The sequence below is a fragment of the Anser brachyrhynchus genome (genome assembly GCF_964034855.1).
Source record: "Anser brachyrhynchus genome assembly, chromosome: 5".
Lineage (NCBI taxonomy): Eukaryota > Metazoa > Chordata > Aves > Anseriformes > Anatidae > Anser > Anser brachyrhynchus.
In genome coordinates this window covers 63,782,909-63,809,856 of record NC_137699.1, presented here as the reverse complement: position 1 = coordinate 63,809,856, position 26,948 = coordinate 63,782,909, and the positions used below count along the sequence as shown (strand labels likewise).

At 50.0% G+C, this 26,948-nt stretch overlaps 1 protein-coding gene across 2 annotated transcripts; it reads right to left on the bottom strand.

Moving 5' to 3' along the window:
• Positions 1-314: 314 nt before the first annotated feature.
• Positions 315-25,963, bottom strand: NEMF (nuclear export mediator factor). 2 transcript variants are annotated; one of them, XM_080592666.1, is made up of 33 exons: positions 25,824-25,963; positions 25,532-25,600; positions 24,766-24,868; positions 23,702-23,827; positions 23,467-23,615; positions 23,197-23,264; positions 19,996-20,082; positions 18,877-18,953; positions 17,425-17,495; positions 17,259-17,334; positions 16,157-16,219; positions 15,740-15,817; positions 15,159-15,367; positions 13,377-13,562; positions 12,831-12,894; positions 12,215-12,303; positions 11,484-11,587; positions 10,781-10,843; positions 8,102-8,214; positions 7,401-7,458; positions 6,820-6,878; positions 6,210-6,330; positions 5,831-6,104; positions 4,934-4,976; positions 4,799-4,848; positions 4,056-4,203; positions 3,625-3,702; positions 3,353-3,547; positions 2,870-2,902; positions 1,949-2,055; positions 1,813-1,856; positions 1,640-1,719; positions 315-635 (listed from the first exon to the last, which is right to left on the bottom strand). In XM_080592666.1, the coding sequence occupies exons 1-33, from the start codon at positions 25,919-25,921 to the stop codon at positions 558-560; spliced, it is 3,261 nt and encodes a 1,086-aa protein (XP_080448792.1). In that variant the 5' UTR covers positions 25,922-25,963; the 3' UTR covers positions 315-557. The 2 variants fall into 2 exon arrangements, 1 of the variants encoding a protein (XP_080448792.1); XR_013951445.1 differs by lacking the exon at positions 2,870-2,902 and having other exon boundaries at positions 1,949-2,075; positions 3,344-3,547.
• Positions 25,964-26,948: the final 985 nt, after the last annotated feature.

Genomic DNA, 26,948 nt, shown 5'->3' with positions numbered 1-26,948 from the left:
AGGATTACACAGCACCGTGAGGCTGTGCTGCTGGGAGCAGGTAAATGGCTACAGCTGGAATTGTGTGGTTTTTTTAATCTCCTGACAACTGAGGGTATGTTTTGGGAAAAAACATGCTTCTGTCTTTTCTCAAGTAAAGCATTCTGCCCTGAACCTCTCCTACTTCCACTAGGACCCCCCCCCCAGTCCAGATTAGGAAGAAACAGACCATCACAGGGCTTTGCTGCAGTGAATTAAGGCATGCCTTTGCCCAGAACCATAGGGGAAGAACACTCAGCTCCCAAATTCAAAGCATTAGAGAAGAGACACCTCGACAGCACATCACTGACCCAACGCCAGCAATTTACTTGCGCATTTCTATGCTATTTATCTCAATGAGTTGTCAGAGTCCCTCTAACCCACAACGGAGGAACTGGTCCACATCTGCTTACTGCCACGGAAGCTAAATTCAGTCACGTCAACAGCGGTCGGGGTGGCTCTGTCTCTTCCCAGGCTGAAGGTGCTGGGTCCTGCCTGCACAGCAGCACCGGTTGGGTGCTGAGCCCTCCAGCACCACATCACTTCTTCTTCCTGGTCAGCAGGTTGGGCGCGGAGACCTTCACTTTACCAGGAATATTTCTTGACAAGTCCGTATCCTACAAAACGTAAAGATGAGAAATTGGACGTAACAGCAGTGCTTCTACAACTACCTTCCTTACCCCTGCGAGCGTTTCTGAGTCAGGTGGCGCAGACCGACGTGCCCGTTTCTGCTGCCTTTCCCCTCAGAGACCACAAGGCTGACATCAGGCTTCTGGGCGCTCCCCCCAGTTTATTGATGTAAAACTTTTATGGGTTTCTGTGCAGCTTCCACCCCTCAGCTCCATTAGGATGGGGTGGCTGAGTCAGCAAGTCCCTGGACAGCGCCTGTTTGCCTCAAGCTCGTTAACCATTAATTGTGTTTCCTCTAGCAGAGTTCCGTGAAAAGTCAGCGTTAGGTCTGCTGCTTTTCAGTATTTCCGATCAGTAAAACATTAAAGGCCAGCGGCAGCTGTCACAGAACAGCCTGGGCTGCCCAGTAACCTGCAGTCGTGGACTGGAGCTGAGAAACCCGCCCCTGGGGACCGGCAGCCAGGAGGGGCAGTGGGCAGCGGCTGGCAGAGCCACCAGAGCAGAGCAAAGCAGCCTCCCTCCCTGCCTGCAGGTACTGGAGCGTTGCAGGCTGGCAGCACCGAGTTAAAAAGGGGACAGAAGATGGTAAGAGAGCAGAAAAATGCAGCTGTCAGGCTCCTGGGTGGGAGAACGGCTGCCTGAGCAAACAGCCAACACGGTCACCGGGCAGGGGGAGGCAAAACCTGCCCCGAGGGGCACAGCAGGACGCTGCGTGCAAGGCTGGGAGAGCGCCCAGTGCTACCCTGGAGGACTTTTAGGAAGATGAGGGTTTTGTCAGACATTATTGGGATCAACAGACACAATAAAGAAACCTGAGGCCCAGCGAGGCTCAATCAATTCCTAAGGATTCTTCCCAGCCTAAGCAGCACCGAGCAAGCACTGTGGTGAAAAAGGAGCAGCTTCTTATGAAGCATTTACCCCCCAAAGCGGCACCAGTGGACATTTTTCTGCTGCTGTTACACAAGAGAAAGCATGTAAAGAAAGCAGTCACCTTGACGCTGCGGAACAGATCCTTTTCTCTTGCAGTAGCTTCTTTGGACTGCATAAAATTATGCAAGGCGATCTTTGCAGCTGTAAAACCACAGGGAAGACTTAAAACTCTAAAAACGTTCTGGTTTCAACAGGTAAAGCACCGAGAAGGACTGAACTGCTTTAAGCCGTTACCTTTTCCTTTCTTTTGGGTGCCCGGCGTGAGCTTGACTTTGTACCTTTGAAAAGAAGAGGGGTCGGTAAGTCGGACGGCAGGCGCCCCTCTCCCAGCTGCCATCAGCCCTTTCCCCCAGGAGGCGCCGCGACCTACTTGTAGTTTGTCATCGCCGTGTAGGGAGCGCAGATGGGCACGGCGAAGAGCAGAACGTCCTCGGGGTGCGGCTGCCCTGTCAGGGAGTCCAGCAAAGCCACGGCTTCCTGGAGGGGCAGAGGGGCTTCTGTGGCAGCAGGGAGCAGCACCCGCGCCCGACCCAACCTCTGCCACCGGCTGGAGGGTCGCCCCTTCCAGCTCTGCTACAGGAGCAGCTGTAATTACCCCGTGTCACAGCTATGGGGCTGCCAGGATGAACTAACTTTAGGTTTATCACCTTCACTGGCAATTAATTACCAAGCCATGGCTCGTTACTGACCATCTTTGATTACTAATATCACATCTTAGTGATCTTAGTTTTAAATGACCCAAAGGGGACCCCCAAACGCAGTTACATCTTCACGAGGTCACCAAAAGCTTCCCCCTGCAGCCAACCGTTATCCTCCTCAATTAAAAGATTTGAAGAAATGAACTTATTTCCAGCCTTGGGCAACACCCCCAGCCTGTAATTACAGAGCACTCCGAAGCAATTTTATGCGTGAACGACCTCCTAACCCCAGCTGCCCGACGTCACCCTGTGTCCTCCAGCCCAGCGCCACCCTGCTGGGGGTGCAAAAGGCCGTCAGAGGCGAAGACGGGGACAATCTCCAACCCAGCCAGTCCCTCGTTTCCATAGGGGATGCACGTGATGAGCAGCGTGAGAAATAAAAAGATATGAGCAAGCTGGGTTCAAACAGTTTGGGGACGAAGGGGCCTTAAATCAGCAGAACCAAACCCTTCCGAGGGGCTCAGGGTGTGAATCTCCATGCCAGCCCCAGGCGTGCCTCTGGTCCAGCTCACTAGAGCGGGGCCCTCCAGCTTCGAGCAGGACCAAGCCCCCCCTCCTCAGCACGTTCGGGAGGTTCAGATGAGAGCGTTTACCTCAACTCCTGGCTGATCCTGCTCTTGCTCATCCTGTATACACAGAAAAGGAGACAGAGCTGAAATGAGCACACAACTGATTCTTTCTCCCCAAGTCCCTGGAGAAAATAAGTTCTTTTAGCAGCAGTACACAGAAAGCCAAATTTTCACCGCAAAGACAGTTCAACTTATTTGAAAGCGAAGGTAAAAAGAGCGGTTTCACGTAGGTGGGGGGAGGACTATTTCTTTCTAAACTAATTAGCTTGGCACATGCCAAACTGGGAGGAGAGAGATGGGCTGTGATTCAGATACTGACTCACAACAACAGATCTGGAGAGCTCTGTTACACTTCTGCTGCACCGGGTGGGAGGATCGATTGAACTGGATCCTCAGCAGCCTGGCGAGGTGCTCCCGAGGCCTCGTTTCGGCTGTGCTGGGAACACGGCACGCACACAGACTGCTGCAGACACATGGCAGGAGAGGAGAGGCCAGCACGCTGCTCACCTTCTCGTCCTGCTGCTCCTCCAGAGCTGGGTCCTGGGCCTCATGCAGCAGGACTCCTCCTGGGAGCATCTCCTTACCGCCGCCAGCACCACGGTGTCCAGACTTGGGTTTCTGCTGTTGCTTTTTCACCGTATCTTCTTTCGTCTTCCCCTTTTTCCCTTTTTTCCCCTTCTCCTCCTTGTTTGACCCTGCAGACTGTGGTCATGCACAAGAGGTGGTTAGAGCCAGTGCCCCGAGTGCACCGAGGGGGAGGCAGAGCTCCCCTCACTCACCCCCAGCAGCTTCATGATGAGCTCCCGGTCCTCCTCGTCCTGGTCCTTGTACTTCTCCTTCATCTTCTTCATTTTACTCTGGAGAAGAAAAGGCAACAGCTTTAGAAACAAAGGCTTTTGAAGGGCCTTGCACCCACCAAGGACCAGATGCTGTCCCCACACGAACGCTCCTTCCAGGTCTCCCAAAGCTCTTTCAGAGCAGATCACCAGTGACCGAGGGACTGGGGATTCGGTGAGAAGAGCACAGGATATTCAGTGCTAACAGCCCAGCACCAGCACCCTGAAACCACCGGGAGCTCCTCCAAGAGTCTACAGCTCTCAGGCAGCCAGGGACCGCTGAGAGAAACCCGGAATTTCTCCCTGTGCGGGAGATAAGCCCACACTTCACGTGGTAACAGCTCAGCTTACGGGCAATGCCGCTCCCTGCCTACCTTCTGGCCCCGCTTGACGGGCTGAGGGGCTGGCACGCCCTTGGTGGTGTTGGGAGCAGGGGGACGCTGCGGCTCCGTCTCCTTCTGCTTCTCTTCGGGCGGCTCCAAGTTCTCGGAGTCATTCTGCTGCTTTTTTTTCTTCATTTCTCTAAGGGAAACAAGCACTTGATGCACCACCTCGTTATGACAAGGGCGGCTGCTGCTCTGCCAGCGTTAGCAGCCCGCATCCCAGCCACGGGGAACCTGAGGCACATCCACGGCAAATCCCCCTCAGTAAAACCTCAGGCAACAGTTCCCAGCCAGCGCTCCCAAAGGACAGGAGCGTCCCCGGGCGACGGCACCCCGCTGAGCCCCCTTCCTCCTCCCAGCTCCTGCTCTCCCCCCGGTGCTGGTGAGTCAGCCAGACCAGGCTGCTCTCCACGAGGGGCACCCACGCTTGCTGGAGAAAAACATTTCACAGCCTCCTCCTCAGAGACGGCAGCAACGCCAAGCTGAAAAGCTTCCCTGCTGTTCAGGCTCTCCGTAGAGAGGCTTAGCTGCTGGGGCAGGAACCCCCACACGCAAACAATCGTCTCCAAAGCTTCCCAACCCCCTCGGCTGCTGGCTGACCGCTGACGGCTGCGGGTTTCCAGGTTTCCTGACGACAAAGAACAGACTGACCCCACATCCCACTCACGGCCCTCCCTGGGGAGGAGGAAATGAGGAGGAGGCGTTCACCTCACCCCGAACGCAGAGGCTCTCACCTCCTCTCCTTGGCAGAGAGATGCCTTCGCCCCTGGGCCTTGCCGTCGCTCTAAGGAGTGAAACACAGTTAGAGCCTACAACATTCAGCAGCCGCTGACGCTGACTCTTGCCAGACACCTGGACTGGGACCTTACCGGGTTGGGTTCTTCCTCTTTAGGGACAGTTTTCTGCAGGGATCTGTGGGGAGATCAAAACGGAGCTCGTCAGTGGATGAAGAGCAGCTCAACGCTGCCGGCACCGCCGTCAGCCAGGCTGGTTACGTCGCTTTCAGCTTTCTAGTTCTTGAAACTTCCAGCAAAAGGGCAGCGATACCAGGATGCGGCTGACAAAGCAAGTCCTCAGATCCCTGCCAGCTTGCCTCGAAGCACACACAAAACGCAGGCACGTACGTAGCACGCACCAAACGGACACCCTGACGTTCAGCTCCCCGTGCGCACAGCCCAGACGGGCCACGGTGTTCCCTGGAAGAGCTGCCCGCTTCCACCCGCTCGATCGCTTTGCCTTACACCCTCTGAGGAGTCCCATTTCCAGAGGCATCGGGGAGCTGAGCTCATCTCACAGCCGCACAGAGCAGTAATTCAGCAGCAGCTCGGCAAAGCAGCCAACGGCTCGGTTTCTTGGGGCTGAACAGCAATTCAGAGGAAAAAAAAAAAAAAACAAAACAGGGGCAGCCATCTCCTGAGGAGCCAAATCACTGCGTGGGCAGTCACGGGATGCTGGGGCCAGAACGGGGACTAACAACCAGCGACCAAGGAGCCAGACACCCCCAGGGAGGGAGCAGGCAGCTGGGTGTGCGCTTCGGGAAGGGGGGTCCACAGCAAGCAGCCCACAAAGCAGAGTCCTTCAGCAGGAAATGGCACGCAGCACGGCTGTATGACCACGGCACAGGGTTACTGCCCTGCGCCCTGACAGCCTGCATCAAAAGAAGCGATGGCAACTCATCACGGCCCTGGTCTCGGCAGCATTTTAACGGTATGGAGATTCTCCGAAGGGCCCACGCTGCTGAGAAACACAGCTACTTCTTCACTTACCTTTGAGACTGAAGGTGCGACAGGTCGATTGTTGTGTCTGGGTAATCTACCTCTTCCTCTTTCACTTCACTCTTCGGCTCTGGATGTTCCTCTCCATCCTCAGATTCACCATCGTCCTCTTCGGAGTCACCCTCCGGCACCGCAGGGGTGTTTGCTCTGCCCTGGTCAAGGTCAGCAACGCCCTCATCACGATTATTCTCGGACACGGCTTCCACATCTTCTGGTGCTTCCTCACACTCCGCTTTTTCTTCGTCACTGCTGCTGTCCCCTCCTTCTACGGTGCACAGGTGAGGAAAACACAGCTGACGTTACAAGTGCCTGAGGCAGCCAGGGCTGCTTGTCAGCAGCGCACGCAGAACCCGCGTCACACCCACCGTACCTAACAGCTCCACTTCCTCGGACACCAGCTCACCGGCACCGCTGGAAACCGTTTCGAGATCCTCATCCTGTACTTTGACCTTCCTCTCTTCTCGGTGCCTCCAAACGCAGCTTTCATCCACCTGCCAACGGGGGCACCTCTGCGTTAGGCCAGTACCAGCTCCGATAAGGCTTGCCGGCCCATGCAGAGCACACCTGACTCAGCTTTGTGCTCTCCCTTTGAACGCTTCCCGCAGTTCCAAGGGCAAGAAAACTAAACTGGCACCTTTAAACCCGAGTCTGACAGCCTGGAAAGCACAGCTTGTGAGGAGGCAGCTGCACAGCCAGCAGGCTCTCCCTAAACACGTTTCAAACAGAGCTGATATAAAAATCCAGCAGAGACAGTAAAGTTTGCTAGTTTGTAACAGGGGCTGTTTGCTTTAAATCAAGGCAGGGAAAAATGGAAATATGAGAAGAATAATTTTCAGCAAGTAGCATTTTATGGGATCTGTCCCAGTGAGGATAAAAAAAATCGCTGGGAACATACTCATAAGCGAGAACTAGAATTTAAGTCTCCCACAGCTCAAAACAAACTGCAAAAGCCAGCAGGACCTGCACAGAGGAAGCAGTACCTTAAACAAGAAGCTGAAGCCCATCATCAGATAGGAAGGTGGAAGAAAATTCTTCTTCCCTGAAAAACAAAGGCAGATTCCCATGAAGAGGTTTAACGGCAATGTTAAACAACGTATTTTCAAAAATCCTTGTTATTAGAGGCTTTAAGGCTACCAGAAATTACACCAAGGCCTGTTCCAGCTCTTGGATGACAACAGGAGAAACACTCAGCTAGCGATCTGCTGTCCGGGGCCCCAGCTCGCAGATGCTGCTGCAGCCACCCGACGTTCCTTACAAACTGCTCGGGACGCATTTTGAGAAGATCGGGATCTGCTGGCTGCCACAGAGAGGGGGGCAGCTCAGCTGACTGCCTGCCACCGCAGGACAGCACAGCATCTTCAGGCAAAAATGGGTGCCCCACCCCTGGGGGTGCCCAAGGCCAGGCTGGATGGGGCTGGGGGCAGCCTGGGCTGGGGGCAGGGGGCCCTGCACATGGCGGGGGCTGGGATTAGGTGGGGTTTAAGTCTCTGCCAACCCAGACCAGCCTGTGATTCTATGAAAACGCCTAATGTCAAAGCCACACTGTTCCTTTGTGTCTCACCTCGGATCATGAAGCTCCCAGTGGTCAGGTACTCTCCTGTAGGTGCAGTTTTAGAAACCTAAAAAAGCACAATAGAGATATTATAACAAGTGTCTGTAAGAGAAGACCAGCATTGTGCAATAACAGCACTAACAAGAGCAACGTTCAAGCAAGCCACATTTTTAACTTATGGGAACAGCTCTGTAGGAGGACTCTGTATCCATGGGCTTCCTTCTGCCCTTTGCAGGATATTTTCCTAAGAGATGTTTCAGTTCAGTCACACAACGATTTTACAAGCCCTGGGTGAGGAACCGGGCTAGACAGGCAGTAAGAACACAGAAAGCACCCTGACCTTCAGTTTAACGTAATCTCTCTACCCTTATGGTTGAGTTGCTTGGAAGCAGACTGAGACCATGGCTAAGCACAAGCTAGAAGCACAACTGAAAAAAAACGAAAGTTTCTTTTTGATAAAAGGGCTTCCTCTCTGGTAGCAAGAAGCCAAGCTTGCAATATTTCTTGTCACGGTCACATCACGTCCGAGGTTACTCCTCCAACCCTGCCCTACGCGCAGCAGAGCCAGGGAGAACTCACAAGGACTGGAATCAGGGAACAGGAGTTGCATCCCCCTCCACCAGTTCCCCCCCCAGAGACACTTCACCTGCAGTCCCACACCACTTCCTTCAGGTGTTCCACCCGCAAAGGCCACGCGCAGGCGTCCTCACCTGGTTGTGGGAGACCCACCAAGCACTGGTGACAACCCGGGCATCCCAGGCAGCGCTGTAACACAAGGCCATCGTGCCTGCTTCCGTCAGGGTCCGCGGAGGAATCGGTTCACCTACGACAGTCACACCCAACATATCAGTGAATGCAGCTACGTCTACAACAGATGAGGCTCCCCGACTTCCACATGCCCCCTGATCCAGCACCTGTCCTTCCCAGGGGCACGTGGCTAAGCTGGACGGACCTGGGGGCGGCGGTTGAGAAGAAACTCAACACAAGACACCGTGTGCTTGCAGCCCAGAAACCACCCGTGTCCTGGGCAGCCCCAAAAGCAGCGCGGCCAGCAGGGCGAGGGAGGGAGGGAGCAGAGCGGGTCCCCTCTGCTCTGCTCTCGTGAGACCCCACCTGGAGCCCTGCACCCAGCTCTGGGGCCAGAGGGAGTCAGGGAGCGTGGTGATAGGACAAGTGGGAATGGCTTTAAACCGAAAGAGGGTAGGTTTATATATTAGATATAAGGTTATAGGTTTTTATATTACATATAAGAAGGAAATTCTTTGCTGTGAGGGTGGTGAGGCACTGGAACAGTCTGCCCAGAGAAGCTGGGGATGCCCCAACCCCTGGAATTTTTCAAGGCCAGGCTGGATGGGGCTAGGGGCAGTCTAATGCAGTCTAATGCAGTCTAATGCAGCTAGGGGCAGTCTTCTGCAGGGCAAGCAGGCGATCAGGCCCAGTCAGCATGGGTTTATGAAAGGCAGGTCCTGCTTGACGAACCTGATCTCCTTCTATGACCAAGTGACGCGCTTGGTGGATGAGGGAAAGGCTGTGGACGTGGTCTACCTTGACCTTAGTAAGGCTTTTGACACCGTTCCCCACAACATTCTCCTCAAGAAACTGGCTGCTCAGGGCTTGGACTGGCGTACGCTTCGCTGGGTTAGAAACTGGCTGGATGGCCGGGCCCAGAGAGTTGTGGTGAATGGAGTCAAATCTGGTTGGAGGCCGGTCACTAGTGGTGTCCCCCAGGGCTCGGTACTGGGGCCGGTCCTCTTTAATATCTTTATTGATGATCTGGATGAGGGCGTCCAGTGCACCCTCAGTAAGTTTGCAGATGACACCAAGCTAAGTGCGTGTGTCGATCTGCTCGAGGGCAGGAAGGCTCTGCAGGAGGATCTGGATAGGCTGGAGCGATGGGCTGAGGTCAACTGCATGAAGTTCAACAAGGCCAAGTGCCGGGTCCTGCACCTGGGCTGCAACAACCCCAAGCAGAGCTACAGGCTGGGAGATGAGTGGCTGGAAAGCTGCCTGGCCGAGAGGGACCTGGGAGTATTGGTTGATAGTCGGCTGAATATGAGCCAGCAGTGTGCTCAGGTGGCCAAGAAGGCCAACGGCATCCTGGCCTGTATAAGAAGCAGTGTGGCCAGCAGGTCGAGGGAAGTGATTGTGCCCCTGTACTCGGCTCTGGTGAGGCCGCACCTCGAGTACTGTGTTCAGTTTTGGGCCCCTCGCTACAGGAAGGACATGGACGTGCTCGAGCGAGTCCAGAGAAGGGCGACCAAGCTTGTGAGGGGTCTGGAGAACAAGTCTTACGAGGAGCGGCTGAGGGAGCTGGGCTTGTTCAGCCTGGAGAAGAGGAGGCTCAGGGGCGACCTCATCGCTCTCTACAGTTACCTGAAAGGAAGCTGTAGAGAGGTGGGGGTTGGTCTATTCTCCCACGTGCCTGGTGACAGGACGAGGGGGAATGGGCGAAAGTTGCGACAGGGGAGTTTTAGGTTGGATGTTAGGAAGTACTTCTTTACCGAAAGGGTTATTAAGCATTGGAACGGGCTGCCCAGGGAGGTGGTGGAGTCATCATCCCTGGAGGTCTTTAAAAGACGTTTAGATGTAGAGCTTAGCGATATGGTTTAGTGGAGTACTTAGTGTTAGGTCGGAGGTTGGACTCGATGATCTTGAGGTCTCTTCCAACCTAGAGAAATCTGTGAATCTGTAATTTAGTGGGAGGTGTCCATGCCCAAGGCAGGGGGGTTGAAAGTAGGTGATCTTTCAGGTCCCTTCCAACCCAAACCATTCTATGACAGGCAGCATCAACAGCTGCTCTTCAAAACTCCCCAGCAGAAGCTGAAGCTCTGCCACTGCTCCTTCCTCAGCTCCGCAAGGGAGCGGGAACTGCGCTGCTCACAGCACAAGGCCGATTTTTGCCACCTCCCGGGACTGGGGCACAGGCAGGTTTGCACAGCCGGTCTCCCACGAGAGCCATGCCGAGGCATTAACGCTTCCCTGCTGAGATCTGCACCCTCCACCAGCACCTGAACTGTTCATGCCACCTATGAGAGTCTCAGCGGGTCTCCAGTCCCTGGGGCCAGCAGCAAGCACTTGCCCCAAAAACCTCCGCCAGTGCCTACTGCCTGTCTGCGAGCCCACCACATCCATCGCTCCTTCCCTCCAGGAGCGCAGCTGAGCAGACACAAGCAGCCACTCAGGGCTGGGAAGCATCTGCAGTTGGTAACAACTTGATTTTGGAGGGACTGACGCCCCTCACATCCCAACTGAGCCACCTGCTGGAGCTGGGTGCTGCAGCACGGGGCGAAGGCAGCTCGCAGGGCTGGAAGCAGACACGCAGTGAGGACTCCACCAGCCTGCAGTGCCCCGAGGCTCCTCCGAGCCCCTGCATCCACCCCACAACGTACCTGTCGGGTTCTTGATCACACAGCTCGTGGCTCCATGGAGGTCGGCGTGCACGTATATGTCCCCTGGAAAAGAAGTGACTCGAATCAGTCACGTACGGGGTAACTCCACGGGTCACTAGAGCTAAGGCAAGGGCTTTTTAGCTTTATGTCTGGGAATTGCCAAGGCAATGGTGTTTTACAGAGTCCACACTCTTTCAACTCTGGTTTGTGTTCCTATGATTTTCTGGTTTGCATTTTAGCAAAACTGCACCCCTAGGTCTTGAGATGGGCACAGTGTAACAACATAGACTCCTAGGTGTTTTGCCACTCCAGGGTCTCAACCTCGTGCAAAAACCGATGTGATAATGTTGTTAAAGATAATTTTTTTTATAAGAGCTGGGGGCAGTTTCAGGGGGAAACAGCCCTTTTGTCTGCAAGGAGCAGGATGGGAAGAGGACGTGGAAGTCTTTTAGTCCACCCTGGTTGTCCCAGGCAGGATCAGCTCCTTTGCTCCTTAACTGACTCTTACCCTGCGGCACTGGAGGGTCCACTCGCCCCCAGCCCTCCAGCGACAACTGACACACAGCCTCCAGGACTCACCACCACCAAAGCCCCCCTCACCTAAGGCTCAAGCTGAGAACAAACCAGACAAACCTTGCCGCGTCGTTCTCGTGCAACCGGAACACAAGACAGAAAGCTGACACGCCCCATTAATCGTGCTCACCTGGTTTCAGATAGCGCTTTACAATTATCTCATTCTGCTGCTGATCTCTCCCAGCAATAACAAGGTAATTCTCAGAACTGACGAACCACAGGAACTTCTCAAACCTGCCAAATTACATCAGTTGGGAAAAAAAAACACAATGGGCTAGCAGAATGACACAAAAAATACCTCTCTAACAAAGTCTGAGAATACGCAACTTGGTATCTACTACTTATAAACGACACTGCAAATAGTTTCATGACCATTGGCATGCCCCTGGCATAAAAACAAGACCTGGTACAAATATAACATCACTGCCAACGGTATTTTGAGATGAAATAAATACTTTCACCGCAAAGTCCAGCTGCCTCCTATTTATTTTAGTAATTTACTTATTAGACTATAAAAATCTTTGTTGAAACATTTTTTGATCTACTGTTTCTATTTCACAGATGCCGAGCTGCCGGGAAGCATCAGTAAAGTTCCCTATTTTTACTGAGCCCATCTTCCTAGCTGTGTTAAAAGCCAGAAACTCAGCTAAATTTTAAGTCCGGGTCCACTGAAAGGAACTTTCCCGGATAAAGGCTCTTAGGGGATCAAGCCAGCAACTTAAAGGAGCAACTGGAAAGAGACTCGATACGAAGTGCAGAGTTTAGCTCCACTTCTCAGTTAGTGAAGTCAGCCCAATGCAGCTGTTTTAAATTCGCGCACGCTCACAACACATCAGACAATGACAACGAAACTGTACTTGCCAGTAGACCTTCCTGGCTTTCTGAATGGTGGTAACCGTCTGAACTTCCTTCAGCGTCTGCTTCGTCTTCTTCTCAGCTGATTTGAATGCCTATTTAGACAGAAAGCACGACCTCAATCTGCCAGCATAGGAATCCTGAAACTGCTAACCAAACAGCAGGAAAGACGGTAAAAGTTTCTCTACATTTTTTTATTCAGAGTGCAGGCTCCCCATGCTGCTATTCACAAGCCTACGTTCCCTTGAGGCACAAGTGAGAGTGCATCTAAAATCTTCACAAATCTCTGCCCCACATCAGCGGCCCCTCAGATTATCACCTATCTGATCATCCGGATTTCCACTGGTTTTCCACTCCTACCTCTGCAATTTGTGGTTTGTCAGTACCTCCGCCGAGCAACTATCTTAAGTGATCGTAATGCTAACAAAATAATACAGCAGAGGTCTTTAATCCTCAATACAGTCACCTTAAGAACTTAACAACAAAACAACCTTGTTTTGTTTTTTTTCCCTCCACCTTTCACATCTCACTGGACTACCTCAACTACATCAGGATTTTCCACTTCTCAGTGACAGGGACTTTGCTTTTAAATATCATCTAAAAAAAAAAAAAAAAAAAATACCTTTTCTGCAGCTTCTACTGTCTTCTGTGTTTTCTTAGCTGCGTGCCTTTTGTGATCATAGTACCTGCAAGAGAGAAGCTTGTTTATGATTTAACATGCTGGGATTTCCAATATTTTTAGAACGTATTGCTCAGGGTTCTTTACATTTGTTCTAAAGTTCAGTTCTAACAAATTTTTTTTTGGCTCAGATCTTTAGTTCAGCCTTTAACTGAGAAAAGCAGCCACACGATGCAACTTCCCTTCTGAGACTGAAGGAACACAGTGTTTGCACTACTGTGCGACAAGAAGTAGCCGCTCTGTGTCACTGTGCAGAACCGTACTTAAAATTAAAGTGCTGCAATAGCTAGAGACTAGCCACAACGCTGAGATAATAGTTTTGGACCAGGAAAACATACATCCGAGAACCCAGGGCATCTACCCACTTCCATTTCTAATGTTTATTTTTAAAAAGCTATGCACAGAGCCTTTCCTATGACGTTATCACCAACAACTGAAGGCATGCAGAAAACTCCTGCTAGCAGAGCACACGCTCGCTGTAAGCCTTACTTTTTGGCATTGGCATACGCAGACAAACTGAGGTCAACATCGACTAGTGACGGTTTGTTTTTCTGAGGCTTCTTCAACTGCTTGTTTTTATTTTTCTTCTTTTTCCCCTTTGGTTCTTCAGTTTCTTCTTTCACTAAATCAGCATCCTCCTCCTCTTCTTCCTCTTCAGATAACACATACGGGTTCCTAAAAAAATGACATCATGTGATTAAGATAAGAGAACCAGTAAATTTTTTAACCGTAGTGCAACGCGTTTTTACTTCTAGTCTCTCATGAAGACTGGAAACGGCCTAAAGAACCCTTTTCACTAAAAAAACGTTTTCATCATGCAGCCACAGGAAGGCCCCAGGACGCAGTGCAAGCAGGTTTGTATCTTAGAGTAAAGCAGAGTGTGGGGAAAAAAGGAAACAAAGGCACGAAATAAAGAGTTCGCGTTTCCCAATCCAAGGAAGCGACACTTTCCAAGGCAACTTTTTCTATCAAAAGATACACATCCATACTATCAATCTAGAGAAAAGGCCAGACTTAAAACAAAGAACAAGTCTGAAGATCTTCTTCCATGAAGTAAAGAAACGCACGACATTATGCCTGATCACCACGTGAAAAGAGAGCAGTTACGCTGTCACACTGACTCAGCGAACAGCACAGCAGTGCACTGGTTTAAAACCTTAAAAAAAAAATAAAATAAAAGGATCAGAACTGCAGAATCTCAGCATGGTTGAGGTTGGAAGGGACCTCTGGAGGTCACCTGGGCCGACCTCCCTGCTCAAGCAGGGCCCAAAATACCTGTGCCACTGTTTTTAAGCAGTTACGCTGAGCACACATTAGATGGATTTGTATTTGCTTCTCACCAGTACATTAAATCTTGCTCTACCTGGCTACGCTAAGTCTGCGTAGCAGAAGGCAGTGGAGGAGCATAAAATAATGTGCTTCATAAAAGGAAACACATCGCCACAGTCTCCTGTACTACAGAAGCATGATTCAAAACTGGGGGACTGACTGAGCTGATCAGCGCAGCGATCGCTACCTGCCAATGAGACCGACAGATGTCACAGCTGCAAACGCAGAACTCGCTCCTGAAAGCGAGTTTTCTTCATATACCAACATTTTTGAAAATGAGGTAATTAAAAATTCGTAAATTAACTTTGCAACATTACAGCTTTCATGCCCGAAGTTCTAGCTATAAAAAAGAAATTCTAACTTCTTTTTTTAAATCTCCAGAATCATGACAAAGTGTCAAATGTGGTTTTTAAAAACACTCCAGATACTATCTCACCGCCCGCTCTCTCATCAGGACTTCCACAAGAGCGAGCATCAAACCTTGCAGCTCACAAGAGCTGCAGTCTTGAACTATCATGCTTTCAGCGGACTGCTTCTACCATCAAAAGGGGCAGGATCTCATATGAATTTTAGATGGAAGCAGAATAAAACGTACACAGTTAACTGCTGAGCGATACAATGGTGTTTGGGACCTATACTGCTGCTTTTAGGACACCTTACAATATTTTAGGACATAGTCAGCCAGACTCTAAAAATACCAAAACAAAAGCTATTACAGTAACTGAATTATTATTTTTGAAAGCAAAAAAGAAAGCCCACTAAACTAGGCTCTCTTCACAATGCTGTTAAGAAAACTTCAGTAACAATTCAGTAAAGAAAAGTTTTCTTCAGTAAAGAAAACTTCGGTAACAATTCCTAAGCTAAAAAGACGGTGGATGTGCAACTCCCAGCACGCAGTCAGTCCTACTTGTACTCAGTACGTGTGCTCTGCAATGTACTCACCTCAGCAGCATCGTGATGTGATTTGTCTGAAGCTTTAATTCTTTGATTGCACTTGCAACAGGGTCCCCCTGTGCCTGAGCTTCCTTAACGATCGCTCCGATCTCTGTCCAGTCTATCTGGTTGGCCAGCGCGCTGCGGACCACCTGGATGGCTCGGTCAACGATCTCCAAGTTCATCTCTATAAGTTCTCCTTTTATCTTATCCACTTCCTTAAGGTAAGAAAGAAATTTACACCCAATGAAGCTAAACACATAGGAGGCAATATTAAAAAAAATAATAGTAGTAATTAATATCGAGACAAAATTCAAAAATGGCACAGAAGTGATCACAAGGCAACAGCCAACTTGTGTCTTGCAAGCAGAGCCACACAAGCCAACTTTGGCAAGAGAGGCACAGAGCATTTTTGTAGAGGAGTAGAGACCCACTGGGCAAAAGCCCAGGCTCCCTGAGGGGCCACGGGGCGCTCACTGGCAGCGGAAGGCTTCGCTGTGGGTTCTAACGCTGGCCATAGCAATCGTGACCAGCAGGTACATCTCTTAAAGAAACATTTTGCATCTTTGTTAAAAAAATCCCAGTCTTACCTGAGCTTGCTGAAGAGCCTCTAGTCTGTTCTCGTGATCCCTACGGACATTTTCAAGTTTCTTCAATGCTTGTTTTTCCTTTCAAAGGCAAGTAAAATGGAAAAATATTATATATTTATGTGACATCATATCGCCTCATCATCTAATCCCTGTGAGACACTCGATACAGCATTCCAACAAGGAAAAACACAACAGCATAAGAGACACAAAGTTTACAAAACACTGTTGTTACTTCAACTTTGAATACAAGTAATTGCTGCACTATACAGTTCGAAATCCACCCCCCGACCATCATTCCGTAACACAAGCAAGTAAACACCACCTTCCCCACCCCAAGCTACAGAAACCAAGTGCCCTAAGGAAGCATTTGAAGCTCCGAGAGCCACCCCAGCTGTTCCGCCCCGGGTGAGAGCATACCTGCTGCAAGGCTTTCAGATCAATTTTCTGTCCCTCTAGCTTGGAGTAGAATTCGTCTGCTGCCTACAAGAGAAAATTATTTTTAAAAATCTCCAAGTTGCATCGACCGATACCAGCAACAAGCAGGCAGAGGAGGTTTTCCCCAAGAGAGCTGACCGCAAAGCACTCAGAGGAGACATGCTAAAACGGGGTTCGATAACTTCCTCCATTTTACCTTTGCATGAGATGATTTCAGCACTCTAGGTTGTCTCACGACAAACTGTGGGCTATACACAACAGAAAACAGCTGGCCAACCTGGACCCTCATTTTTTGTTAAGAAATGATTAAAAGGAACCTGCTGTTTCATACAGCGTGCAGCCATTTTATCTGCAGAGCAATTCTAGACCTGTCCGCCCTGAATCCCTGCTGCTTCAATAGGTCAGTTCAAAAAAAAACCAGTACTGAAATCCTAGAAACTATGCCTAAGAACCGTCCCTGATGGGATGCTCCCGTTGCCAAACACTGATTAAAACAAACGGAGAGGAAGGTTTTAAGGCTGCTTAGGCCATCAGTGCTGTGAAGGAGATGACAGAAGTTCAGCCAGGAAGCAGGGCAGGGAAGTAACACGGGACCTCTGAAGACCAAGGTTAGGAACCACACGCAGTTACTGATTCCAGATAATGTTAACAAGTCGAGGACCAGGAAGGACAACACTCAAGGAAACGCTAAACCAGATGCCTCGGGCTTTCAAAGGGGTCGCTGCGATGACTGCTCGCCTCCGGTGAGAGCTCAGCATCTGAACTCTCCACTAACAAAGCGTTTGGCTGTCACCAGTCCTGGTCAACAGCTTGGCATGTTCCATACGTGCCCGAATTCAGCGCCACATGCCATCATTTCAGCTACAGGACCTACTAACCAAGCCAGCAAAGACAGCACCGCTCAACAGCGGCCTAAAGGCCCTATTTTACTTGGCCTTTTATGCGTAAAACTTTTATCCATAAAATTAATCACCTCTTCCAAGGTCTGTGTTTTCATTAACAACTTTTGCACTGCTTTTTAATTACTCTTTTTAGCATCAGTCAATTAAAGCACTTAAGTACAGCATCAGCAAAAGCACTGTACCTTATTGAATGAGTCAAATTCCAAGTACGGACATTTTGAATGTTGAGAAAACAAGAAAGGATGAAATTCCTCATATCTGTAAAATACACATTCGATATTATCACCTGAAAACTAATTTATGTTATGCAGACTAGTAAAAAAGGAAATAAACACTTCAGATATTTACGTGTAGATATCTTCTGCGGGTTTATCTGGTTCCAGGCTTGGCTTTTTCTCCTTTTTCTGGATAATGTAACCCTAAAGGAATGCATAAATATGACATCAGCATTTGTCTTTGAAAAGGATCCCCCTTATCTTGGCAAAACAGCAAGCTTCAGGTGCTAACCTACTGATCAGCACGAGACAGTATTTCACGCTAGCTGGGAGACTTTATGGCAAAAGTAACATGACAATGTGACATTTTATTGCCCCAAAAAAGGTGAACTTATCTTAGGAACCTCAGAACTGCCCAAGCTGAGTGGTGCAGTCGATACACCAGAAGGATGGGATGCCATCCAAAGGGACCTGGACAAGCTTGAGAAGTGGGCCCGCGTGAACCCAATGAGGTTCAACAAATCCAAGGGCAAGGTGCTGCGCCTGGGTCAGGGCAATCCCAGACGTGAGGACAGGCTGGGAGAAGAACTCACTGAGAGCAGCCCCGCAGAGAGAGAGACTTGGGGGTTCTGGGGGATGAAAAGCTCAACATGAGCCAGCCGTGCACACTTGCAGCCCAGAAAGGCAACCGAGTCCTGGGCTGTATCAGAAGAGGGGTGGGCAGCAGGGGAGGGAGGGGATTGTCCCCCTCTGCTCTGCCCTCGTGAGGCCCCACCTGGAGCCCTGCGTCCAGGTCTGGGGCCCCCAGCACAAGGAGGATGTGGGACTGTTAGAGCGGGTCCAGAGGAGGGCCACTAAGATGATCAGAGGGCTGCAGCACCTCTGCCGTGAAGAAAGGCTGAGAGAGCCGGAGAGGTTCAGCCTGGAGAAGAGAAGGCTCCGGGGAGACCTCACTGCAGCCTTCCAGTACTTAGAGGGGGCTTATAAAAAAGACGGAGAGGGACTTCTTACTCAGACAGATGTCCTAACGATAGGACAAGGGGGAACGGTTTTAAACTAAAAGAGGGGAGATTTGGATTAGAGGTTAGGAGGAAATTCTTCCCTCAGAGGGCAGTGAGGCACTGGCACAGGCTGCCCAGAGAAGCTGTGGCTGCCCAATCAAGGTGTTCAAGGCCAGGCTGGATGGGGCCCTGGGCAACCTGATCTAGTGGGATGTGTCCCTGCCCATGGCGGAGGGGTTGGAACTGGGGGGTCTTTGAGATCCCTTCCAACCCCAGCCGTTCTGTGAATCTACCCTACAGCCTAACACACAAATGCAGGGCTGGCACACAGAACAGCGTTATCTACCATCAGAGAACAAGTGCAGTTCTCACAGGACCTACATCAACTGCTCATAAATTATTTAATTGCTGTACATTCTGTGCAAGGATTTTTTATTACCCAACACCACCTGGAACACAAGCTCCCAGAACAAGACCTGAAGCTGATAACCCCAGAACAGGCACGCTGTGAACACTAACTGCCCACTAGTTTAATTCTGCAGCTCCTGCCTGACTGATAACCAAGTTGCCCAGCTGAGCCCTACCTTTCCGCTGAAGTCATCCGTTAGGGCCATATATTCTTCCGCTTTTTCCAAAGCACTACGTACTTTTTCAATATTTTCTAAAGAGAGAGGGGGGAGGAGAGGAATATTTTAAGACACCTAGAACAGAAAGATATCGTTACGTAAACCTAGCACAACAGCAAATCAAAAGACCCAGGCATCAGCTCTTCTAAGTGCCTGGAGCAACCTGTCCAACCTAACCACGTCCACAGGAAGCTCCAGCTATGGCACGGCCTTGTCAGATATCCTAAGGGTAGGATTCCAGTATGGCTCAAAAATAAAACTGCAGATATCCTTCATCCTGTTTTTGGTAATTGTTTCAGTAATTGCTTTAGCAATTGCTTCAGCAATTACTGTTCATTTTAAACAGGAGCCTCAGTATACATTTTATTTTGGGGAGTTTGTTGTTTATTTTCTTTATATATATATTTCTTTATATATATATATATTTCTTTATATATATATATATATATATATTTCCTTATATATATATATATATATATATGCACTTTTAAGACATTTCAAGTTCCATGAAGAAAGACCATATGAATGTTAGCAGTTTACAAAATAAAACTGCAGAGAAAAGCATAAACCAGTAGCTATAAGCTGTTTGTTATAAAGTCGATCTATTACAGCACCGTAAAGCAGCGGAAAGTAAAAAATCTGTTTATATTTGCCGTAAATCAAAGGACATAAGAGAAATAAGACTACAGAAAAAATCTATTCTGACTTTAAAATTTTGCAATAAATTTAAAGCCGCTACTTTATCAAATCCCCACCATGCCTGTTATAGCTAAAGGAAGACTTTGATGCCAACTCCTCCCTATAGAATTCTTGTAAAATATCCCTTTACATAGCCAAAGTTCACCTGATGTTCAAGGTAGTGTCTCATAAAACCACTGACACTATCGGACGAGTCTAATGTTCTGTTTCAAGAGTTTTAATATGAACAAGGTTGGTCTCAACCTAAAAACATTACAGCATATAACCATGTGGTCAGAACTACAGGTTTAAGGATTACTCATCTCTTTGAAAAGAATACTACCCAGACATGAAAATGACCAAATACATGCAGCCTCTAAAACACTATTTTCTACGTACCTTTATTTTCCAGATTTTGATCTATTTTGACAGAACCAGAAAATCCAGCTTCTATAAGGCAGTGCTCGATGAGAGTGGCTCCATAAGCTACAAAAATAAAAAAACTCTTTTATAGAGGTGATTCTCCATGAAAACTGTATTCACATTAAAATCATAAGAAGAGTTTCAACAAGCTACGGCCAGGAAACTACAGTCATAATCCTTGGAGAGACTGGGGAGAGCAAGGGCATTGTGGTCCTGAATTCAGAAGGCAGGATCTATGGCAGGCACGTTATCAGGGCTCTCACAGTGGCCCTCAGAAACACTCGCTGGTGGGCAGAGCTGACAGGTCTCAGCTTATGGCGGTGAGCTTTTACACACTTAGGGATGCTTAGGTTCATCTGGAACTGGAAAAGATCGAGGACTGAGTGAGGATATACAGGAAGGCTGGGCTTCGTGTCGGCCCAAACAAAATGAAGCCTTTAAAAATTTAAAAGAAGGTAGGAAAGGAACTGAAGAGCGTAGGAAACCCAGTAAGGGTGGAAAACCACCTGGTCTGGGACAAGGCAGTACAAAGGGTGAAGTCATACAGACCGTGTAGCTTCAAGGAAAGAAGTGGGAAAAAGCTGTCAAAGCCAAACGTGAAACTTGAGTGACAGCGGAAACAGATGGAGCCCCACTTGAACAGGGCGTAGAGAAACAGCAAATGAAAACAGATAAAAGATCCTCCTCTAACATGCTTTAAGACAAAGAAACAAGCTGGGCCCCTGGAAAACCACCTCTAACTGAGGACAGGCAAAGTAGAAATGAGGAAAGACGACAATCACTGGGACAATGCAGCACCAAGCTTAGGATGATGCAGGTGGCCTCAGAGAAGGTGAGCAGGACCTCGGCATCCAGACAAATTAACAAAATAACCACATGAAAATAAATAAATAAATAAACAGCGGTCACAGGGGAATGAAAGCCGAGGCCTACACCAGTGGCAGGCCTGCTGGTCACCCCAGCGTGCAGTGGGACAGCCAAGAGATTGTGAAGGCAGGACACAGGACAGCCAAGTCAGACTTCCACCACCCAGTCTGCCTAGACGGATGCCACATCAGGGTATGAGGCTGACACGAACATTTCAGACATCATTAGGAACTGTTTCGTGGCATAGGTAGTCAGAGAGCTTCTCTCGTTAACCCACAGTCTGATTCAAATACCACCGTTAAAGAGCTACAGTGACAAAGCGTACTTGAATTCAACATCCACGCTAGCACAAACTGGTCTTGAAACTATTCTGTTGTAAATTCTTCTTAGCCTAAAGCCTAAAACCAGTCGAGCTTTGTACTCGATACAGAAGAGACAGCACAGCTCTGCATTTTGCCTAACAAATCTACAAGACAGTTAAAAAGACTTGGGAGGCCAAACAGATACGGCCTATTCGGATTTCCAGAGTTAGCAAAGCTCATCCCAAAGCTCTCAGAGAGGAGAAGCTGCCACCAGGTTACATTTCTGCTTGGGAGCAAGAACAGGTGGCTCTGTGCAACACAAGCTCCGCTGTCGCTGAACACAAAAGCGCCAAGCTGTGTGTTGGGAACTTTTGGGAAAGGAATGGTGAGCGGAATGAGGGACACCACGCCACAGCATGAATCTGTGGTGCTCTGCCGCTTTGAACGTTAGGTACGCTTTTAGCTACCCTGTTTCAAAACAGGTAGAGCTAGAAGAGGCGCAGAGAAGGACAAGTATCAGCAAAGGCTTGGAACAGATTCTGTACAGGGAAAGAGTCTGAAGGCTAAACAGTAAGAGCTGGTTGGCCTAGAAATGACCAGGACATAAAACGAGTGGTGCAAAATTCGTAAATAGCAGCTGTTCGCCTTCTCTTCAAATGCCATACTAGAGCACCAAGTAAAATTGAAGAGATCAGTTTCAAAAAAATAATAACAAAAAAAAGGAGATGGCTTTTCATGCGGTCTGAAAGCAAGTGGCAGTCCTCACCACAGGACACTGCAGAAGTTCATACAGGCTCAAAAAGAGATCGGGTAAACGCATGGAAGAAAAATCCAACCCAAGCTATTAAATGCAAGGATGCCTGCTGGTCAGTGCTGTCTAGAAGTCTCTAAAACATGTAAGTACTGGGATTGAGAGGCTGTTCTGGGAAAATCACGGTTTCTGTTAGGGTACAGGCTAATGACTGGGCTGCAGGCCCCGGCCTGACTTTAAGCTGACTGAATAAGATGTGAGGAAATGGAAAACACAACATCAGAAACCCCTGCACACAGGAGTCACCAGCGTGGGAAGCGCACTAAGTTACGTGGACTCCCGGAGGGATGGTCGGGCTTCACAGGTGGTTAAGGAAGGGGTGTGAGAAGAGGCCAAGCTCATGGAAGGGAACAATCACAGACCTTTTAGAGAGCGGAGCCTTGCCAGGCCTGAGTAACCAGATCAGTAACGCTGTAAGGCCAAGGCTACCTAGACCACAGCACCAGATTTGAGTCCAGATATCACAAAACCGGGACCAGTGGGAGAAAGCAGTTGGCAGCAGGCTGTTATTTAGGAGAAGGCCAAGGCGGAGAAAGAGAGGAACAAAGGTGGTGAAAAGGAGAATCAAGAAACGGGGAAAGCAATACTTAGGTCTGCAAGTCACAGCCTTTAAGCTGTTCAGTGTGCCTGCCAGGCACCCTGCACTTGATCGGCAGTGCCAAATCAGCAGAATAAAATAAACTTGTCCTCACCATGTCATACCAGTCACATCTATTCTGTGCTCAGGAGAACTGGGGCACAGGGTGCTCTGCCTGCCTACCAGAGAACACCCAGACGGACAGAGCGAGCGTGCTGGTTTTACCACAGCAGTACTGGTTGCAGGACTGGCAACCCCCAGCCACTTCCTAGCGCCCTTGCCCTGCCTGTATGTTTAACGCCTCCTGTTCAGTACCACCAAAGACAGGACGCTGGGCAAAACGCATCACATCAAAGCTCCAACAGAGCTGTTCTCAGGCCTTCATCCCTGCAGGATCGCAGCAAGGCTCATTGTGCAGCTTGCTTTGAATAATAAAAAAATAAATAAATCTGTTTTCAAAGGCTTCTTTTTCTGTTGTTTTCCAAACATCCATAAAAGCAGGCTGTCATCAACAACCTCAACAAAATAAAGACTGCTTGAAGTTATTCAAATTTTCAGCATCATCCAAACAGAACAGACATCGCCCCCATTTCATTTCCAAGTGAAACAGAATTACTTACGAAGATGCGGGTTAAGAACCCTCTTCAGCTGCTCCCCTTTGGGTGCGTTTGATATTATTTCGGTTAACCTGCAAAAGATAATGGAGAGTTGCCATTCCAAAGGACAACGGGTTTTAAGATCCCGTTGTATTGCTTAGAAGCAGCAGAACATTTTCAGTATTAGAAGAAATACAAAACAGCTGCAGTACGTGAAAAGACCGCCCACAGATACAGTACTTTTCACAAAGTAATTGGGGTTTATTTCAAAACACACCACCTAAAAGCAGCTACCTTTCCACGGTCGGCAGAGGCGCAGGTGCTTTTGCGCTGTCGACTGGGTACCGCTCCCGAACCGCAAACCGGACATCATCTGCCTCATCCGTGCGAAATCGCAGAATGTTCAAGATGAGGTATTCGTGGTCTGTCAGGACGATGTTGCCCTGCAAGAAACACCACGGGGGACCATCAGCCAAGGCCGTGCTCAAGCGCTTGCTTACAGGGAACGCGCGTGGAGCCTCGCACTCACCCTGTCGTACAGCTCGATGATCAGGTGGTAAGCAGCCTCGTTGCTTCCAAACTGGAAGTCCACGATTCTGTCTATGCCCAGCTGCTTCACGCTGACCAGTCTTCGGGTCTTCAAATGCTTACGGCACTGCCAATAGCAGAGAGAACATCCGTGAGACGGTGCAAAGAGCCCTGCTTGTGACGTTTTATACTGAAATATATTTGTTGGTTTTCTAAGCTATTGATCCCCCCTACAACACCGACCGCTTCTTTCTGAATACAGACACTGGAAAGGTGAAAATCTCAGTCTCACTAATACAAAGATAAGGCAGCTCTTAGCAAAAATAATACCACCTTGATATTTACAGGTAATACAATTGTTCCAGGTTCTTACATTAAGTGATTTTTGCCATTAAAACTGCTATTTGTTCAGCCGTTATTCAAAGCGAGGTCATCTATGTCACCTCAACAAGTGAGCAGCTAGTTTGTAGTCCAGAGAGTTTGTACTGCAAGGAGACCCAGGATTAACCCCGCATCAACAAAGGACACAGAAAGCCTCCCAAGAGAGTCTCTGGGGAGCCATTTCAATGAGGCCACATCCAGAGGTGGCAGGCTACGCAGACCTGACCTGTGTGAGTCAGCCCTCGGGCTGCATCCCCGCAGACCTACCTACAGGAATGCAGCCCAACAGCGTGCAGCAGGATCTGAACCCTCTAAGTCTGACAGAGCGAACAGAGGGTCTCTATTAACGTAGTGTGCTGTGCCCAGGACCTACGCATTTGGACAATCCAACCAGAATGACGAGGACTTCACTGCAGTAAATTCTGAAAGGTCTGGGTGGCACCGAAAACATTCAGCAGGTTAACACTAGTCTTCCTAAATGTACACGCTCATTGTTTTGGGCACAGAGCATCAACGACGTGATCCTAGAGCCACACGTGCTCCTTCCTCACCTTCAGTCACCTGCCCAATTAGGATCCACCAAACAAACTCTTTTAGTATTTTCTTCTGTCTCCAAGGACAGCACACTAATGTTGCTTTCTTTAACCAGCTTTCTTTTCAAAACGAAACTGCACGTTGGCTTACCTTCATTGCAAAGCTGGATGGCATCATGTTTTTTGGCCACTCGAACTCCGTCGTGTGAATCCGTATTCCAGACTCAACCAGCAGCGTGGCCTTGCAGTCGGGTCTGTTAACAAAACAAAGATTTACCGCTTGGTACCTGAGCAGCCACCTCATGCCACACACCAGGCTGCACTGGGACGAGACCACAGCACCACAGCCAGGAGCGCACCACCCACAGAAAACACCAAAGCCAGAGGAATCCATCAAACAGTGCCGCAGCCACACTGACAGCAAAAGGATGCCCGCGTGTAAAGTTTATAGACAAAGGGCCAAGCAAAGTGGTTTTGAAGTCAGAAATTCCCCAGAGCAACTGGAGGCAAGGAGGTGATGCTGGGCCCAGGTGAGACACAGTGCAGCGGACAGGCTGGGGACAGCAGTGTGCCATCTCCCCCACCTGGCCTGGGCGCTGCTATCGCCCCAGAACTGAGGCTCTGCACTCCTAAACGCCTCTCCTACTTCCCCACAGAAAGAAATGGGGACGGTTGTGTGCTTTTACAGAAAATCCTGGGGCCTTCTGTACCTTTCCTGCAGCATTTTGCTTGTTTCCCAACTGTACGTATGCTATCCCCAGGGACTTCCAAAGTAAAAGTTACCGTGTTTTAGCAGAAAATGACAGGATTCCACTGGAAATTGATCAGGAAAGCCAAACACCTGTCAGCAGCAATGCCGTACGTGCAAAAAAGTGCAGTTACAGTAACCAGGTAAGGGAAGGCACAGCAATTCTTACTTCTGCAGGCGGATGAGATACGTCTTGTTGTCCACATCGTAAACATTGCTCACTCTCATTCCCAGCAAGCTGCCAAAAAAACAAACAAACAAAAAAAGGGGGCACGTTTAGAAGAGCACACAAACCACACCAACTCCCCGTGACGCTAAACGTGCAGGCGGCCGAGCGCACCAGAGGCAGAGCCAGGAGGCAGGGCTGGGGGCGCAGGCTGCCCGGGCAGGGGCTCCGGGTCCCGCACAGCGGTCCCGGTGCGGTCCCGGTGCCGTGTCCCCCCCCCCCCCCGGTGCCGTACCCGCGGCGGAGCTCGGCGAGCAGCGCCCGGATGTCGATGGTGCCGAAGCGGCCCTTCATGGCTCCGCCGCCGCCGGCCCGGCCCGGCCCGGTGCGCATGCGCCGCCGCCGCCTCAGCTACGGGTGGCGGCCGAGCCCCGGCGCTGCGCCCCGGGGAAAACGGCGCGGGCGGGCCCGGCAAAAAAAAAAAAAAAAAAAAAAAGGAGCCCGCGTCTCTCTGTGTTGCCCAGGCTACACTGCAGTGGCTATTCACGGGCGCGATCCCGCTACTGACCGGCACGGGAGTTTTGACCTGCTCCGTTTCCGACCTGGGCCGGTTCACCCCTCCTTAGGCAACCTGGTGTGCCCCGGCTCCCCGGGGCTCACCATATTGATGCCGGCCTTAGCGCGGACGCCCGCTCGGCATAGCGCACTGCAGCCCAGAACTCCTGGGCTCAAGCGATCCGGCGGGCTCAGCCTCCCGAGCAGCTGGGACTACAGGCGTGCGCCACCGCGCCCGGCCACCGCTGCCCCGCGTTCCTCTCAGCCTCGAGGGGAAAACTGTGCCTCCAGACCCCGGGCTGTCCGCAGCACGGCGTCCTCTCCCCCACAGGCTTCCCAAAGATCCGCTTGTTAATCCACATATTGTCTCCCAGAAGCTCAGCTGTCAGCCAAATAGAATCACAGAACTTTAATAAGTTGGAAAAGCCCTCCAAGATCATCTGGTCCAACCACCCCCTTACCACCAATGTCACCCACTAAAGCACCACGTCCAACCTTTCCTTGAACACCCCCAGGGATGGTGACTCCACCACCTCCCTGGGCAACCCGTCCCAACGCCTGACTGCTCTTTCTGAGCAGAAATGTCTCCTCATTTCCCACCTGAACCTCCCCCGGCACAGCTTGGGGCCATTCCCTCTAGCCCTATCACTAGTTACCTGTGAGAAGAGGCCGACCCCCAGCTCCCCACAGCTTCCTTTCAGGTAGTGAAGACTGGAAGGACCCCAAACTCTCACAGGGAAAATACAAACAAAAACAAACAAAAAAATGTTTGGAGTGATAGCTCTAAAAACAGAAAAAACAGTGATACGCCATTTTCCAGTCTGCCCCCCCAGCAACGAGCTGGCTGCACTCCCCGGGCTCTGCT